At 44.5% G+C, this 19,235-nt stretch overlaps 1 protein-coding gene across 1 annotated transcript; it reads left to right on the top strand.

The window, feature by feature from the left end:
* Window positions 1-10,255: 10,255 nt before the first annotated feature.
* On the top strand, window positions 10,256-11,322 carry LOC141472277 (uncharacterized). Its single transcript, XM_074159186.1, has 3 exons — window positions 10,256-10,475; window positions 10,671-10,894; window positions 11,011-11,322. Exons 1-3 carry the CDS (start codon window positions 10,256-10,258, stop codon window positions 11,320-11,322), a joined length of 756 nt encoding a protein of 251 aa, XP_074015287.1.
* Window positions 11,323-19,235: the final 7,913 nt, after the last annotated feature.

The raw sequence follows: 19,235 nt of genomic DNA, 5'->3' as shown, positions 1-19,235 counted from the left end.
AGCTATTGGGGGGTGGGAGGGGAACCACTCTTTTACAAAGAAACTGGTTTGCTTTTGTCCGTGAACACTGGTGTATGCACATCTTATGTGACACAGATTTTTAGAATGAGGTTGTGTCTAGCATATAACTGTACTGCTTATTTATGACTAACAAGCAGAAAGGTTGGACTAAAGTTTTATCTCTTTGTGGGAAATGTTCCTTTAAAAGAAAACACAGGACAAAACGTGAAAGAAACAAGTTCAGTTGTATGTAGTTGGCAAAAAATTATTGGCATCAGTAATTATATTGCATAAATGAGGGACTATGCAGTCTGGCCCCATGTTTCCATTCCAGTACCAAATTAGAATGTTTGGGAAAAAATGGAGTTTGTTCTTTAAGCCAAAATTGCCACCAGCTGTCCTAGTTCTTCTTCATTTTTTTCCACGCTTCCCTCATCTTGTTTTTATGTTGTTTATTTTTCAAACAGTGACCCATAGAGTTTCTGAAATGAAGTCTGCCCCTTGGGAGCCTTTCCAGTCGCTCTGTGCATTGGTGTTCTTTCTCTGTCCCTTTGCATGTGTCTGTCCCCAGGATCCCTGGGGTTTTCAGGCCTCCTGTAGAGAGCTGGGAACTGTGTCCTTGTCACACTTGCTGCATTTTAAAGCAGGTTTCCAGCTCCAACATCTCCAGAAGCCTGCCAGGAAACAGGGATGAGTCGAATTGGATCCTATGAGCTATTCTGTAGAACCCCAGACCAAGAAGCTGGAAGATATTTCATGAATCAACACTGATTCATGATTTTGACAAATTTCTTACCATGGAAATTTCAACCGCTTCTAAACTTTGCTTTTATGGTTTCCTTCATTCTTCTTTTATGTATTGGATTGGTTTCATAAGCATTGCTGAGACTTATAACTTCTCCAAATACTGTATGTGATTTGCAAAGGATTAAAATTTAAGGAAATACGTTTCTGAAGAACAAATGAATAAACTACAGTTTGAAAGGAGGAAAGCTAATAATTTTTCAGTGTTAAATATATGGTTGATTGTTTCAATCCTTGATACTACAATGAGGGATAGAGTGCAGGTTTTCTCCCTCATACTTGCTCAAATACAATTCAAAGCATATATGCCTTTAAATTACGTATTGTTTTCTGTTTAGAGTTTTTCCAATATTTTTTCCCAGAAAATCTTCTTTTTCAAAACATGCTTTATAAATAATTATTTTAAAATACATGTTGAGCTTTAGGAGGAGTCTCAAAACATTGGAAATGCAGATTTCAACAGTATTTGAAAACTTAAGCCCCATAAATCAAGCTTAATTGAATGGTCATTTTTGGGATTTGCCTTGCTAACAGGTATTCTTCACCTATAAATATATTTGTCTTCACTTAGTTATTAAAAATATGAATACTGTGAATGTAAAAAAATTTTCAGATAGTCATTTTAACTGCCCCCACTACAGTTTTCATCATAGAAGTATTTTCCCAAGAGATCTTGTGACTATTTTAAGTATCAATAAATGACTAGTTTGTGGTAGAAGATTCCATTGGGTTTTTTACTGTGATTTCATACTCTGATAACTCTCTAAAATACATATTAAACTACTAAAATACATATTAAATAACTAGTTAACACACCATTTCAGTGGGTCATTACAAGTGTTTGTTAAATTGTGAAAATAAATTGGGATGCAGTGGGATAGGACTACCTGTGTGTTATGAACGGAAAGCAGGTGCAGATCCCTCAGGACAAGGCACAATGCTTGGTAAGCGAAAGCTTTGGCTTTTGATAAAGTGTAGCATTACCACGGTGGGAATCCTGTGACACTGATGCTAATCAAATGGGGACCTGATGCAGTGGAGCCCTGCTCTGGAGTAAAGCTCAAGGGAAAGCATGGCAGGGGTGAGTAATAAAACCTGCGCTGATTAACATATACACATCCAATGTCCTGTTTTGCTCATTAGCGAACTGATGTAATGCAGGTGCTGTTGTCCGAATTCAAAGATCTGCAGCTGGCCTTCACCTTGGTGCCCATGCAGGGCTATGTACAAACTGGGGGGAAAGCGAACTCTCCTGGCTTACCGTAACAAGGAGATAAAACGTGCTTGGGACTCTACATACATGGATGGAAAGAAGCGAACTCTTCCAGGTTACTGGAACAAGAAGACGAAATGTGCTCGGGACTCTACATACACTGATGAGGAAGGCAAACTGTCCTGCGTTACCGTAACAAGATGGGTGGGGGCTGGATCCCATTGTGTCTGGGATTTTTACTAATGAAACACGGGGTGGGATGGAAAGCACACTTACACAACATACAAGATTAGAACTCACAATAATCACGGTGATGGTTTAAATTTAAGCTCTAAGTCTTGTATTTCTGAAGGATAAATATGAAATGAAATGTAACTGAAGGACTTCAGAAAAAAATCTCTGGGGGCCATAGTGGATCACAAACTGAGCATGAATCCATGTGTACAGTTTCCAAAAAAGAAAAAAAAAAATGGGTGGGGGAGAAGACCTGAAGCATACTATAAGAGAGCCATATATGACAGAAGGTAATTGTCTTGCTCTGTTTGGCACTAGTGAAGCATCAGCAGGAATACTTCACCATTTAGGCACTGCACTTAAGGTATGTACAGGCAAAATGAAAGAGAATAGAGGACCATAATAAAATTATGTTTAGAAAACATAAACAGAGAAAACTGAAAGAATTGGGCTTATGTAGACAAGATTAGGTTGAGCAGAACTGTGTGTGTGTGAAGTGTTGCTGTGAAAAGTGAGTTTTCTCTGTGCTGTGTCAAGCTTAAGCCAGGCAGTATTAATTTTTAAGCAAGGGTGATTCTGTTCCAGTTTTTACATTGGAAAGCTTCACGTGGAGCACCGGAATAGGTTACTCACACACCTGTGGGATCCCCTTTCCTATAAATTTGTAAAAACAGATCAGATAAAGCTGTCATAAGTGCCCAGGCCCACTTGGTCCTGTCCCTGGGAAATGGAGGGACTCAGCAGTGATCTGCAGTCCCTCTGCGTTCTCAGTAAAGTAGATTAGACACACTCAAATATTTACCTTCAATCAGGAAATGCTATTAATTTGTTTATTAATTTCATTGTATTCCAATCACTTTAATTTCCAAGGTTTTACTTGTGGTTTTTCCACTGATACATAGCAAAAGAATAGGTGTTGCCAAGGTGTTACTAGAACTTATGTAAAAGATGTTCTAGGGGAATACTGAATATCCATTATATACATATGCTAATGCAGTGGAAAAGTGACGTCATTCTAAAATCAGCAGTGGGGTAAAAGCCTGCCATGCACATCCATGTGTTGGGGGAGGGTGGAAGGCAAGTCTTGCCAGTCCAGTCGTCTTAGCTGCCAAGAACTTGAGTCACCGTCCCTGGAGGTATTTAAAAGAAGTGTAGATGTGGCACTTAGGGACGTGGTTCAGTGGTAACTTGGCAGTTTTAGGGCTACAGTTGGATTCTGTGATCTTCAAGGTCTTCTTTTCCAACCTAAATGAGTCTCTGATTCTATGATTTTGTTACTGCCTCAGCTAAACTTCTGCAACTTTTTCCCTTCGTGTAGCAGTTTCCTGGATGTGAAGTCTTCATATAACCAGGAGATGGCAGAAGAGACCCTTGCAGCCTTTTAGATGCACACGCAGTACTATCAGCAAAGGTGTGAAAAACAATCAGCCTTCCAGCTGTGTGCCTAAAATCTGCCCATTAGAAACAGGCAGACACGAAATGGCAGAGATTTTTTTATATTCGATTTTTAAAATGTGTTTACATTCAGCTGTTCCCTTTAATCTTTTAGAGAAATGCCTGCACACACAACTTGGTAATATTAAATCTTAGATTACCTTCTGTCTACACGTAATGCACTCATTTGTGCAAAAGCTGTCAAAGTAAGCACACTGCAAAATATAGATGTTGAATTACACATTACAGACACAGCGTTAAGCATCTTACCTAACATTCCTGTCCTCACCGGCTATAGCCCAGCTTTTTCCTTCAGTAAACTGAGAAGGGATGTAAGGATGTGTCTGTGCTCCCTGATTTGGGATGCAGTGAAGGTAGATGGACAGAGTAATTTTTGTTCTGTTGCTACAGTTCTGCATCCTGCCGAAGTTATTCTTTTCCTCAGCTCATAGTAACACTCGCTGGATACTTGATGTAAGTGACTGGAAGAAAGAAAATAGGAAAAAACAGTGTGTAGTGAGAAATATAGAAGTGGAGAAGAAATAACTAGAAACATGAAATGGAGAAAAGCTTTGAAATCAAAAAGGAAAACAAGGTAACATTTATTTCCATTTCATTTGAACAGACTTGTTTGGATCAGTACAAAGATCTGATTTATACTATGTGTAAGTTAAGGGAACGAAGAGTCAGTAAAATACTTTCATTGCTACATTTCAAAGCAGCGTTGTATGGCATACACCAGGATGGGCACAGAGGGTGATAGATGACGGAGGGCTGCCAGCTGTGATGGCTCATTCTCCTGCTGGACTCATCATGCTCAAATGCTAACTCTGAAATCAAGGGAAAAAATGATTCTCTCTTTAACAGCTGGGAGTGAAAAGTCACTTTCAAGAAAGATAATGCTTTAGTCGTGGCATAGCTAGATTTCTTTAGAAGGTATTTGTGGGAAACAAAAGTAAAAATAATGGAACATTTCTGATTTAATACATTATTTTTTTATATTTAACAGGTTGTTAAATGTAACTTTAGGAGTAACCATCATGAAAAAACTTATCCTTCAGCAAAGACTGACAAAGAAAAAGGCCTTGATCTCAAATGTGAAGTCAGCCTCTCTGTTAGGTTTTGAAAAGATTTCAGGGTGTCTAAGCATGACATTTTGTGGTCTTGATCAGATTATTAGTCCAAGTGATCTGAACAATTATTAAAACCAGTAGCATTTATGTGAATTTGCATATGCACATTGTTCTCTGTAGGTGCATCTCATATCCCTAGATATTTTTACTACAAACCATAGCCTAAAGCATATTTATGCACCTAAAAATTAATCCCTATCTACTTTGAAAAATAAAACCATTTCTAAAGCCCCTTTTCATGCTGCTTCCTTCCAACTAATAGTTTTTAAATCTAATTACTAGTCTAGACTGAATTAAACCAACTACAGACTTCTGCGCGGTTTTGTTTGAGCAATGTCCATGCTGAGATCTCTCTCAATGTAACAAGAATGGGTGCTGAAGAAGGATTTACATGGCTGGTTTTCCAACTATAATAGTTCAGCTAATAAAAATTAAGATAGAAAAAAAAAAAAATCTGCTGGTGAACCTTGCTTCTCTAACAGCAGTACGTGTTTTAAATGTGGTCCTGATTCATATCAACTTTGACTTTTTTTTAATAAGCTTAAATTGGGGTAAGAAACTCTTAAAAACATAACACGTAAGTGTTTTCTTTCTAAATATTTATAGCATCTCTACAGAATATATATCTTTTTAAAACATTTCACCAATTCTGCTTACCTGCTGGTAATTGCCTTATAGTAAAGAGCCATGGGAGCTCTTGGCATTTTGAGCGCTGTGTTGATTTAGATCAGTTCCAAGCATGATGAGCCATTTAATTTTCATCTATGCATTGTCCCTCTGTTTATTCCAGGCCCTCTTGGTATTTCTGAACATATGGTCTTTTTATTCCTTATGGAAAAGTAGCTCTTATTCTGTCAAAGAGGAAAGATTATAATAACTGATAGTAAAGAAATTGGTTAGAGGCCATTTGTAATGCTTTTAAGTCACAAGGAGTGATTTCTCAGAAATTACAGTGGTTGGATAAACATGCCAGGGCAAAGACCATATAAATTGTACAGCAGATGCCAGCAGCCCTTGCTTCACAGGGCAGACCTTCAACAGGAAACCTGCATGGCCACAGATGAACACGCATCCTCCTGTGTGTCATGAGATGCCTTTTTTACTCTGAATTGCATCACCACCGAGCTACTCCCAAGGACCACAGCTTCACTCTACCCTAGTCTCGCAGGACCCTCCACTGTTAGGAGAAAGGGTCACCTGCTGTAACAAAATGACAATCCCCTTCTTTGGTCTTGTGTACCCCCACTGTAACAATGCAAAGTGGTGGCAGTTTTCTCCAGTACCTGTGGGGAACCAAAGGTACTTGGCAGCCCTTGGTTACTCTCTCTTCAGTTCCTTCAAAGTTTCAATAGGAAGGTGATATCTCAGATCATGACCCTGCCCCTCTGCAGGGCTCAGGGCTGGCCTTTGGGCTGGAAGATGTGGAGTAGCAATTAATTCTCAAAGGCTGGACTGTTATCCCAAAAAGATATCTGCTTCTCAACTGCCTGGTAGGCATCCAAGCAGGACCAGCCAGTTCTGCAGAACCTCCTCAGCCTTGTGCATGTACATTTCTGCAGAGCTGCCTTGCATTTGTCCCAGCCAGGCATCTCTAACGCCACTTCTTGGCCTCCTTGAATGCAGCTGCTGCTTACAAGAAGTATAGGGGTCAAGTGACAAATCTCAACTCATTTTAATTCCCCTGGATGCTAAAGTGTTGCCATCTCCATTCCCACAGAACGGCCTGGCCTGGACTGGCAGTTGGCATTATGATCCTCAGAATCCTTTGGTCTTCAGGAAGCTGATGGTCCTTATGAGGGAAGTGGTGCCTCCCCAAAGAGAGCGCACAAACATCTGCATAAAATATTGTCATTATCTTCAGTAAATGGATCTTAAGACTTCTGCTAGTGGTAGTCATGTAAACGTGTCTGAGCTCTTTTTCTCCACCTTCTTGTAGCAGCAGAGGGAAAGGTTCTATCTGGTCCTGCTCTACTCTGTGACTAATTCCCGAGGACTTTAGCATAAGCAGGTTTTCTTCACATTGGTAATATTACTTGATTTTAAACATGCTATTTCTGAACTCCAGTTTGCCAGGAGGTTTTCAAACAAACACCTAATGAATAATACATAGAAACAGAAAGAAGGCAGCTTAAGAATTTCAGATAAAATTAAACTAGCAGCTGTTAAATATTGTAGCAGTCATTACATCCAGAAGTCATCTGCCATCTATCCAGAATACTCATACATTTTATGTATAATGGAAATGAGATTTGGTTTAACCTTGTCACAATGTGATCAATTTGTGTCTCTGAGAGATTAACATTTGATACCATCTTTTGGCTGTGACATTTGCCTCAATAAAAAGCAATTAATAAACCAGCAGTGTGTAAAGATGCAATTTGCAGCTCAGATGGTGAAAATATCTCAAAATCTGCAAAGAAACTATGTGACAGATGTATCAGTGGATGCTAAAACCCGAGATTTTCTATTTTTTAGAGCACCATCATATGTCACGTATTCTTTTTGTCCTATTGAACAGCTTGCCAAGTACCTTTATTAGTTGACATAAAATAAAGCTGGAAAAAATAATGCCATATAGATAGACTGTTTCATACTTTTAAAAAAATATTTGTAAATAGATATATATGTATATAAGTTATATAGAAGCACATAAGTATCATATATTATTTATATGCGTAGTTAATATTATGTAGGGACTAGGAATGGAAATAATTCCGGGCACAAGGGACATATTTATCTCCCTGGCATGGGACCTTGCCCTATCTGGGATGTAGAATGCTGTTAAAGTAATCAGAGAAATTTGAACTGAGAAGGAAACTTGAAGGAAAATTTCCTTCTGATGTTCACGAAAATTTAGTCCTTGAGAAAGGTATTTTGCCTGACTGCAACAGAGGTTTGGCAGGATTCTCCAGGCAGGCAATGGCACTGATATTGCTACTTCTGACTGGAGAGGCTGCTTCCAGGCCACGTGTTAAATACAGCTGACCCAAGGGACTTGTCATTTAGTAACTCAGTTAACAGAGCAGATGCCTGTATGTCTCCTTCCCATCTCCTGCATACTTGGTCTGCTCCAGAAAATATGTTGGCACCAGAACTGGCTCACCCTCAGAATCTCTGCTACTTTAAAAAATTTCCTCAAGTTTGTGGTGGGCGTAGTCTTCACAGATACCTAATGAAAAGAACAGTTAAGAACCTGTGCTTGGGATATTCAGGCTGGGGCAGTGAAAGGGGGGAGGGGTGGATTTTTTTATAAAACTGGGGAAATTTAAAGCAACTTATGTACGTTTTGGTCAAGTAAACTCTGTAAACTTCCCATTGTTAATCAGAAAGTGCTTGGGAAGGATAAATGGATGAGGTTTTAAGTAATTAGATAGGAAACACATTCATACAGTGAAAAAAAACAACAAACAACAACAACAAAAAAACCCCACCGCAAATATATGTGTCCTGCAGGGCTTTGTCTGTGTTAGAGATGTATGTAGACTTTTTTAGGTATGTAACAGATGTACAGGAGGCATTAATGCTTCAACTTTTGTTCAGACTTTTTTACAGCAGTTCCCTTAGTTTCCTCCAGGAAGCTTATTTAGACATTTTAACAGTAGTTCCCTTGATTTTCTCCAGGAAGCTTTTTTAGTGGGCACAGGCTACTGCTGTAGTGCAGGCTTCAGAGTCAATTGCTACTTACACAGATCAGAAACAAAGGGCTCCAGGAGGACTACAGTCATGGCTGATTGTGGGCAGATTCTAAATAAGTTATTAGCCACCTTTAAATAGAGGTGTCTGAAAGGCATTTGTAATTTTGTTGGTCAGAGACAATTAAACTCTTGAGCGGTGGCATCACTGATAGAACAGAGGAGGACTCAGGCTATGCCATGAAAATGAGCGAGCAAGGAGAGATGGCTTAGAACGGGCTCACAAGTCAACATCATTCAATGAAACAATTTGCTATAGCAACTGTATTTTGAGTGGACAGGAGCTGAAACGTAGGTTTTATGGAAAGACAGATGAAGAGGTTTGAGTAAAACATTTTAGTGTATTAATATAAAGAAAAATATATATCTTTATATATATATACATTAATAGATTTAGACATAAGCTAAATAATTAAGTAGGAGGAGTTCAGCCTTCAAACCTCTACCTACTGACAGCCTAAGAAATAGTCAAGAGGCATGGTTACATTAACTGTGATCACAGAAGAGTGAATGCTGAGAAATCTAGCAGGAGTGGCAGAATAACGCAGCAAGCCACAGGATAAATGGACAGTGGGGCTTGTGTGTAGGTGGTAGAGGATGAGTGCAAAGCAGAAAACAAGAACAAAGACAGACAAATCAGATGTGCAGTCATGATTTCTGGAGGCAAACTGATGCCAAGCAGGAGTGTGATAAGCATTTTCAATGCTGCAGTAGTCCTATTCTTGCACAGGAGGGGGGATGGAAAGGGGAGGGAATTCATGGGTACCCTACAGTGAAAAGCTGCCCGTAAAACACTAGGAACCTTCTATCAATATACTACAGGGGCATTACTGCAGCAGCCAAGTGTTTCTGGTGCACACAAAACCCAAGGACGGGATGGGAACACTTCTAAAAGCCGTGCTCAAGGTAATATGAGGAAAGACAGGGAGAGTAAGGTAGCAGAGAAACCTGTGTGACCTGCAGAGCTGCAAGAGATCTGGGAGGGAATATATGACATGAATCCTGTAACCTGAGCAGAATGTTAATTCTGTCTTTTTTGATTCTTTAGTCCAGAAAACATACTTTATATAAGCAGCCAGAAGCCAGCCGATTGGTACAACCGAACAGCCTTGACCTTTACCTTTTTCTGTTTTACAACCTTCTCTCCCAAACCCCTCACCCCATGCCTGGTGCTTTTAACCTGATGCTGTAGTCCCAGGAGAATGCAATGAGGGAGTTTATCCACTTGCTTGTCTCAGACTTTCTCGGCAGCACGGTGCTCAGCCCAGAAAGGAGCAGGCTTGAGACGACCTCTTTAGACAGTGGATCATCTGCTTGATAAGGAATAAAAAAGCCAATTCTAGGGGTAGGGGGATCGGGAGCAGCAGCGTCCCGTCTCCCGCCGGCGTCCGGGGACGCTGGTCCCTGTGCCCTCCCCTGGGGGTGCATTCCCCAGCGCCGTTTGAGGCCGCTCAGCTCTATAAATGCCATTTGCATCGGGATAGGATGTAACAAGAGCTGTAAATCACTGACGGCGGAGTGAACTCCTCCAGGGGCAGACACGGCGGAGCCGAGCCTCCGCGAGCTGTGGCAATGTGTGAACGGTATCTTTTGTTGGGGGGGAGGACTGATGGCAATTAGATGATACTTATCTGGCCCTTTGATGTGTATTTACACAAACAACGTTTTCCTCCTGGACTTGCGGTATAAAGGAGGAGCAGCGCTCCTCGACACCCTCCGTCCTGGCATCTCCGAAACAAGACAGGATGACCAAGGCCCCTTTCTCTGTGGAGTGGTTGTCCCAGAGCAGCCAGGCCCTCAGGAGCTCCACCGAGGGCTTCCCGCACCGATCATCCTCTGCGGCCCTGGGCCACCGGCCCGGCTGCAGCCCTGGCCTGAGCGAGCGAAGCGAGGAGCAGTCCACCGGCCCGCGGGCAGGGACGGGCGGCGGGAGCCGGGACCGTTTTGCGACCCCCCCCGCTGCAGGTAACCGCGGTCTCCCCACGCCCGTCGGGGCATCTCGGTGCTCCTGCGCTGGGATGGGGAGGACAGACGGGGCCCTGAACCACCCCCAGGGCCCGGCTGAGGACCGACAGTGCGGCGGCTGCCCGAAGGTGAAGGAGGCGGGCGGACACCCCCACAGTTCCCGGGCCTGTCTGACCTCTTTCTCCCTCTCCCCAGGAGCAGGCGAGCAGGCGCGGGGAGCGGAGCAGCCCCCGCCGGAGGGGGGTCTCGATTGCTCGGGCCCCGAGGAGCCCGGCGGCAGGGCCGGAGGGCGGCGGCTGCGCACGGCCTTCAGCGCCGAGCAGCTCAGCACCCTGGAGAGCTCCTTCCAGCGGCAGCGGTACCTGGGGGCCGCCGAGCGCCGCCGGCTGGCGGGCAGGATGGGGCTCTCGGAGGTGCAGGTGAGCGGGGGGGTCCGGGCACGGCATCGGGCTCCACGGGCCACGGCCTGGGCGTGGGCCATGGCATGGGCGGGGTAACCTCGTCTACCCCCTTCCCGCCTCCCTTTTTTCCCCAGATCAAAACCTGGTTTCAGAACCGCCGGATGAAGCTCAAGCGGCAGCTGCAGGAGCTGAGGATGGAGCCTTTCTGCAGCCCCCCACTTCCTTACGGACCTCAGAGCAGCGTTGTGCCCTTACCGCTCACCTACGTGGCCCGGCCACCACTTCTGCCCCAGGAAGGGGCTGCCTCCGGGGGCTTCGCCTTGACGGCGCTGCCAGCACCCACCCTGGAACTCAGCAGCACCTGCAGAGCACAGCCTGTGGGCTTTTGGGTGGCACCCCACTTTGTAGGGTACAGGAATCCCAGAGCTTTCTTGCTGGGTGTCTGACCCTCTAATATGGACTATGACGAAGGAGGATTTGCACTACTGATAACTATCTGGGCTGCCCTTGTCTGTAACTGCCTGGTGGAGTTATGATGCAGCACTGAGCAATGAATTTTACAGAGACACACTGGAAAATCTTGATCTGGATCATGGACTTCAGACCCCTGCATTTATAGGCAACTGTGTAAAATAGAAACACAGTGGGGCAAACACTAATTTATATTGGAATCTTTTAATAAACCAAAAGTTTTTCCAGCTTTCATGTGAATTCCTTCCACAAGGATTGCAGAGCTATTTATCCTGCCCTAAAAGAGCTCCTCTTCATTAAAGGAAGCATAGATTCCTTACTCTCTAGAGCTATTCTGCCTCCCTGCAATTTACTGAGAGTGAGTGCAGAAAAGCATGCATTTCCTTGTCCTCTAAAGCAGGTATCCAACCCCTTCAGCCCCTTCCTAGGTGGCACTTTCTCTGATGGGACTGTTTTTATCCAAATGTGTGGATGCACCTGTTACTAATACCTAATACCGGGGTTGCTATAGTAGCAGAACAGATGCTTTCTGTTGGAGCTCTTTAAATAGCATATAGAATATAATTTTAAGATGTAAAAAGTTACTTTAAATAAATATATAAATATATCTTCACGTTTTCTTGTGCTGCCTCAGTTGATTAGTACTAAACAGATCTTGGAAAGAATCTAGCCTTGAAATTTATCAACAAAATAGTATCTCAGCATCTCACATGCACCTAAGGGGGTATGAGGGTGATTATCAGAAGAAACTCAACATTCCAAAGCTGTTTTCCCTTAAATGGTAGTAAAGTTGTTACCATTGTGCTATGCACTTTTTAATTACTATTATTATTTGAATACTGCTCTAGAAAATTTTAATATCAAAATGGTCTGATTTCAGGCTAGAGAAAGAGCCCTGAGAAATGATCCTTGCCTGACAGAAGTTGCCATAAATCTTTCAAAGTCAATTGTCAACTAACATGAAAAAAGCAATAAAAATTTCCATCACACTAGAGTTGATCTCGGGGGTTATTAGAAGACTTCCAGCGCACTTGTAATCTGGGCTCATATAATGAATGGTCTGAAGGTTCTCTGTCAGTCATCCTTCAACACACCTATTTTTCTTTCGTATACAGAGGCCAAACTGCCACTTGAGTACACTTGCCTGGTAAAAAGCAACATTATGCTTTTTTTTTTCAGCATTACTGTTGAAGGTTATGGCCTTTGATTTTCTGAGTAGCTGTCACATTTGGAAGTCTCTTTAATTATTTTGTAATCCATGCTGTATTTTCCTAGCCTTTTGAGATAGTAGTTTTTGCTTGTAATTGCAGATAATGTGGTTCTGATGCTACAGTTTCAGAAAACTAATAAGAGCTCAGCTGCTATCAATCTTGATAAGATCTCTTCAGGGATATGATGCATTTGGGATTAAGGAAATTTGTTGACACAAGATAAAAATTCCGATTGAAGGGAGGTTTATTTCTCCAAGTCAGGTATTGTTAAATGGCTATATTGACTCGAAGGAAAAAAAAAAAACAATCTGCAATTCTCTGACTCTTTCAAATGTCATTAGGGAACTGAGATGTTTTTGGAAAGTCATCTGCAACGGTGAATATTTTCTTTGCTCTAAAGCAGTGACATTTTTAAAATAGCAAAACAGTGAAGGTCAATAAATATACAGTTTACTGGGAGAAGGAAAAAGGTCTTAAGCGTGAGACCCATCTTGAAGGGGATAGTGGTAGAGGGGTTAGGTGATCCCCTTATAATCTTGTATGGCCACAGAGGTGGAACCCACCTCTCCTATAAATGCGTTGCTCACCCCGTACAAAAGGAAGAGTGATAGCCCTTCGTGCTGTTAGAAGCCAGAGCCGGGTGTATAGGGGGGGCGGGGGGGGTACAACACTCCAAGGGGGCCGGGCCGGAGCTGCCCGCAGCGCCACAAACCCGGACCAAACAGGGAGGAGGGTGAAAGGGAAGGAGGGGCGGGCACTGCCGCAGCTGAGGCCGGGGGAAGTGAGAGAGAGATGAAAGGGCTGGGGGGGGGGGGGAGATGAAAGGGCTGGGGGGGAGGGGAGAACAAAGTGCTCCTACCCGTGGGGACAGGGTTTGGGAGCAGGCTCCCCCCAGCTCCCAGAAGGGCAATAAGGAAAAGGAGACGCAGGAGCGCACCTCACCGAGGTCTCCAAATGTCCCGGGTGAGATGTCTGCCGAAGTCTAGAGGTGCTCAGAGGGGCGTGGGAAGCGGTTCCCCCTCTCTCCAAAAGTCTAGAGCAAGCCAGAGGCAACTGGGGCTGCCGGGACGACATATAGCGATGTAGCGTTGCAATTTTGGCAGGGTTTAAGCATGCGGGGGTTGTGGGGACCACGCTGGGACAGGCAGAGCTGAGCGGCACCGGCCACGGGGGCAATCTCGGAGGTGGAGACTCTGTTTGTATGCTAAAGCGGGGGGGGGGGGCTTGGTGCTGGGGGTGCAGGCTGGCGCGTGGGACTAACGGGGTGTCCTGCCTGGGCGGGTACGAGCTGCAGAGCGGCTGGAGAGGGAGAAGTCAGGCTCTGTTTGAAAAGGTGCTGATGATCGCTTAACATAACGACTCCTTGGCCACACGTATACCCAACAACCACACGAAATGCCTTGCCAGTGTTCTGGCAGTGCCAGCTTCCAAATACTGTCCCGTTTCCCGACAATTGCTCAAATGAACGCGGGAGGTGACGGTCACTTGGCTGAGTCCATAATGGTAGCCGATTCCTCCGAATACCTACATAATAATTCCTCTTCTGCCTACAGAAGTTGGCTTTCTCTAGGAGGTAACTGCCACATTCCAGTGATCTAGAAAACTATGTGAAATCATTTCATTTTGGCTAAAGCGGTCCAATTCTGTTACGAAAATGCAGTTGCAAGTTTTCACTTTGATCCGGGAGAAATGAAGGCATTTCAGGAAAGCATCCCTTCATGGTTTATTCTTGCTCATTTGAATTTCTCATCCGCTGTGTTTTACCCCCGGCGGCAACAGAGGTGCATTAGCGCTGGGGTCCTGCGCTGGCCCTGCACGCCACAGCCCCGGCATTAGCCAGAGGGCCAGCAGCCCCGCAGCCAGCCTCCCGGCTTGCTCCACCAGCGCGGCTGGGAGCCCCCTCGTTTCTAGCACTCCCCTTTGTATCTTTAATCGCATCACGATAATAATCGGGACAGGAATGCTCTCCCGCAAGACAAAGCTTTGTCTGCAAGTGAGCTACAAATGGAACAGCCGGGTCGATGAGCTGGTGAGGAGCAGTTTAATGCTCGTGCGGTGAAACTGTTGGAGCCCCCGGCCTGGCGGCTCTCGAGGAAGAGACCGGGTAACCTGGAAACGGGGCTCCCCGGGGAGGAAAAGGGGATGGGAGGGGAAAATTGCCAGAGCACTAACTTCAAAGCCTTTCTCCCCTGCAGCGTGTACGCGGAGGGGGAGAAACATGATTGAATTAGCCCAGTGGTAACGGCAGGGAAACGTCTGCAGCCCACGCTTCTTAACGCCTGTCCCAATTTGGCGAGAGCAGCCAACAGGGGAGTGGGAATAGGGTAGGGGTGTTTCCCGCCCCCCCCCACCCCCGCAGCTCCCAGACACGGTGGAGCCTCTCCAGGCTCCTCTTTACAAACCAGGTGAAGTTATTCGGCGTTGTGTGCTAATCGGGAGAGATTTCGCACTAGCAGGCCATTACATCTAATTGCTGTCCATTATCTCTTTCTTTGATACGCAATTAGATGACAATTAACTTGATAAATCCCACCGAAGCGGGGGCAGGAAGAAAGAGGTCTTGGTCTCGACTTGTTCCTTGTGCAGACTTTACTACTTCTCCTTTATAGCTGTTTCTTAAACTCTCTAAACCTCGACTCAGTATTACCTTCCAATGGTAATTAGTGGGGAGCTAATCCCGGCAACCCTGGTATTTAGGGAGGTTAAGTGCTTTAATTCTTGTTTCGGTGCTTAGTTATTCTGCTTGGGCAATTCCGAACAACTGTGGAGGTGTCACAAGTCCTCGGGCAACGTGGTGATGGTTTGTGTGGGAATTCAAGTACTATTTTGTTTGGAGCTAACTTGTACTTAACTTATCTAGGCGCTTTGGCCATTAGTTGCGCAAAGACCTGAATGAGATTTCCCCGATAAACTGTTTTTTAATGCAAAGCGCGTGTTTGCTCCCGCAGTTGCTGAATGGGACTGTCTGAGCCTGCAGCGTGGGAGCCGGGGGAGCAGAGGGTGCAGCGCTGCTGGTCAGGAGCGTTTGTCATTTATTGTGTGTTTGCCCGCATTGTTCCCGTGGGCAAAGGAGCGACTGAGTGATGGCCCTGTTAGTGTTCTCGGGTACTTCAAACAGAAGAGCATCTATTTCGAAACAATCGATCTCGTTGATGCCTAATTGACTATCTAATAGCACCTATCAGGACATCAAAGGAGGCGCTCAATAATCTAGTTAGCATTTCCAAAGGGGAGCAGCGGAGGGTACAGTGATGGATTGTCCCACCGGCCGTGTGCGGGGACCCCAGCCCGGGCCCTGCCCCTCACTACGGGCCTGCATTTCCTACGGCCCCGGCTGGACAAGGGCAAACGTATGTCGTCTTGCCTGTACTTCCAGCACGTTAACCTCATTCCCTGCGGTAAGTCATTTTACTTACCTTTGAAGGGCTGCCACAGACTCTCTCCTAAAAAAACTGCCACCTGTTTGTGCAGCTAAACAGAGGTGGCGTACCATCCCCACTCCTCCATTTTTGTCAAGAAGACTTTGAAATATCTAGACTTTCCAGAAAGATAAATGAAACCTGCCTTGTGATGGAGCCAGTAACTCAGTAGGTATCAGGTCTGGTGACCTAGTTAGTACCTCAGCTCTTGGTCTATGATAAATATTATGACAGTTTGCTCAGTATGCTGCTTTTTGATGGACTATTCCTCACAAACATGGCTAGTAGAAGAAAAGTTTGGAACCTGATGATCTGCCGCAATTTTGCTAGAAATTATTTTTATTGAGAATGATTATTCTTCTGTTCTCCAATTTGTGGCCATTTTTTTTTTTTTTCTTATGCTGTCACACAAAAACAGGTGTGGAAGGACTTGTCACAACAGCATTCTTGGGGAGTACAAGTACTTGAGCTTCTAGTAACTGGTGCAGGAAACATTGCAACCTAGGTAACAGGCTGAACATTCCCCCCAACAATACCTCCATGCATGTAGCGCTGCTAAAGCCCTGCACGTTCTCATGGGCTTATACTTTGTGTGTGTGCACAAAGTCCCAAAAGAAATATTCCCATTGTGTACCACTGAGGTAAATCGATAATTTCTCCCTAGAAGTCTTGTAGAGTCCACATGAAAAGAACGCTTTGTCCTGATGACTTTAGCTGTAATTCTCACATCTTGGCATCTCTCGCTGCACCTAAATCTCAGGGTATCATACAGAGTTATAAGTGCATATAAGTTATCAGTAAATTTATTGAAGCAAGCATGTTTCTTACGGTTGTAAGGCTTACATGCAACAGCAGAACAACAAATATTTATAAATAGGATTTGGAGAAATGGGTCCACTATGTTCTTAATAAATCATGTAAGAAAAATAGATGTATTTTCTAAGATTCTACAATATCCCTAAGTTCTGGGTATACAGAATTCTACATGAAAAGACATTAATTTCCCTAAAAACTTAGATTTCTTTTTAATCATGATTATGCATCAATTGAATGATACAAAAAAGTTTCAAGCGTTACAAAAGAATTGAGTGGAAGTAAATTTTTGTCTCCTTTAAGCACTAAATTTCTGCAAGGTGAGGGGAGGATTTAACTGCAGCTGCAGAGCCTCTATCCACCCAGGGTCATCAAAGTTTTCAAGTTTCCCAAGCTGCCACCTCTTTCTGATGGGAGCTACAACAGCCACATAACACATCCCACCTCTTCCCCATCTGTTCCAGGGTTTTGTGGTCCACAGATGCAGCTATGTTCATGTGGGGGAAGAGGGGAGGAGTCCTGTGGTTGGGTATAAACATCTTGTTCAACAGGCAATTCAGATTGGATTCTAATTTAAAAAAAAAAAAAAAAGTAGGTCACTTTTCATTGACTTTCAGCAGTGAGATGGGTTAGCTGCTCACCTGCATACTCGGTCAACTGACAGGGGAAATGGCAGCAGCTGTTCAGAGGTACTAACAGTTCCTCTATAAGACACATAATGTATAAATGCAAACGCACGTGCTCTTTGGGCACAACACTGATGTTCATCTCATGCCTGGTTTAATTTTGGTGGTAGGGATGAAGTGTCCCTCACTAGATGGTAGTCTCTGGGTGTCACTGTGTGCCTGTGGGGGGGGACTACAGGGCACAGAGGACCCAGGGCTGCCTGGCTTGGCACAGGTTTCATCTGCTGGAGAACTGGTGGGGAAACTACCCTGGGGGGAGGACACTGCATGCTGGGCAGGTGTGTGCTTGGTTTAGGAGCTCCTGAATCCCAGTGGTTTTCAGGTACTACCTCCAAATGTATTTTTGGCAAGGCAGTCGGGCTCTGTAGATAGTATGCAGTGCACTACAAGGAACAACTTGCTGTGGGTGAATTATATATATGGCGAAACATGAGTTTCTCTGCTTGGATTTGTCCACACATGGGGTTATTCAGAAACGGCTGCCCTCAAATAAGATCTAAATAGTGAGTACTGTGGTGTGTTTGCTCTAGAAAAAGAGGGACCATATAGAGATTGAACAGTTCAGGAATGGTTATTAAATCCAGAAATGATTAAAATGAATATACAGGCACTTAGGTCTTTCAGGGAGCAGTGAGTGGCCTATCCCTGTTTGACTGAAATATGTCTAGGAAATGCTATGGGGTTTAAACTCTCCCCTGCTATGGTGGGTTTGGTTCTGTCAGTGGCACACACGGGTATGTGTTTCTGACCCAGGGAGGGTGTCTGGTCTCCAGCTCAATGTTCAACTACTTGGGCATTTGCACTGGCTTGTGCATATCAGTGAAAACGACAGTCTTGTGTCAAGAGTAACTGAACCTCTGTTAGTGGCTACACCCAGCACCCCATAAAGACCAGGCCGATCTCTCTATCAGGGCTGTGTCCAGGCAAGTACAGCCTCTCCCATCCCTACCCTTAGGGACTGGTGTTGCAAGCAAAGCTCCAGAAGGAATCCATCTTCTGGGTTCTATGGGCTTGGTAAGGTGTTTGCATTGCTCTAGTGCCCGAGCTTTATCACTCCCCAGGACAGAGTGGGATAAGCCGGTGTGGCCCTTGGGGGCAGGAGGGGTCAGTAACGCAGTGTCCATTCTGGTGACCATTGAGTTACGGGAACACTTGAAACAAAGAAAAGGGGTAGCACAAATATGATTTTCTCCCCTGACTTTTCATTATAAATTACAGAGTTTTGAGGGGAGCTGGTTTGATTTGGGTGTTTGACTTTTTTTTTTTTTTTTTTTGGAGAAAGAAAACTCGCATCTAGTTCTTATGAGTGGGAACCGAGATTATCGCTCTGTTCTTAGAAAGAAACCAGGTCCCACCCCATTAGATCCAGGTTTATGGTGCCCATTCCTTTCAGTTGTGCATCCTGGTGGGAACCCCGAGGAGTTTAGTGACAGGACAGAGTCCTGTCAGTGCATTCACTCAGTTACAGAGATGGCAATCGCTTCAGCCAGTCTTTAGGAACATCGAGGGTTAGAATGTGTGTTACCCAAGTATCCCTACTGCCGGTGGGGTTGTGATCGGTGTGGTCTTTTTCACTGGGGTGGCTAAAAGCCGGGTGTCAGTTGAACACAAGAAGAGCCTGGAGACGGCTGAGCTGCTGGGATGCCTCTTTCCCCAACTGCGCTTTACCGGGGAGGTGTCTTGGTGTCCTCCCTGCATGACAAGGGCATCGTCCTTCTCGGGAAGTGATGTGTGGATTGGGGATAGTTTGAAGTTGATG

Source organism: Numenius arquata, chromosome 15 (assembly GCF_964106895.1).
Source record: "Numenius arquata chromosome 15, bNumArq3.hap1.1, whole genome shotgun sequence".
NCBI classification, from domain to species: Eukaryota; Metazoa; Chordata; class Aves; order Charadriiformes; family Scolopacidae; genus Numenius; species Numenius arquata.
Note: the sequence above shows the minus strand (reverse complement) of the source record. Positions and strands in the feature narration are given on the sequence as shown.

What these genes read in the sequence shown, in the direction of transcription:
- LOC141472277 (XM_074159186.1), top strand. Translation starts at nt 10,256, where the DNA reads ATGACCAAGGCCCCTTTCTCTGTGGAGTGGTTGTCCCAGAGCAGCCAG. An exon ending in TGCGACCCCCCCCGCTGCAG is followed by an intron (nt 10,476 to 10,670) that starts GTAACCGCGGTC and finishes CCCTCTCCCCAG; the next exon opens with GAGCAGGCGAGCAGGCGCGG. An exon ending in TGGGGCTCTCGGAGGTGCAG is followed by an intron (nt 10,895 to 11,010) that starts GTGAGCGGGGGG and finishes TTTTTTCCCCAG; the next exon opens with ATCAAAACCTGGTTTCAGAA.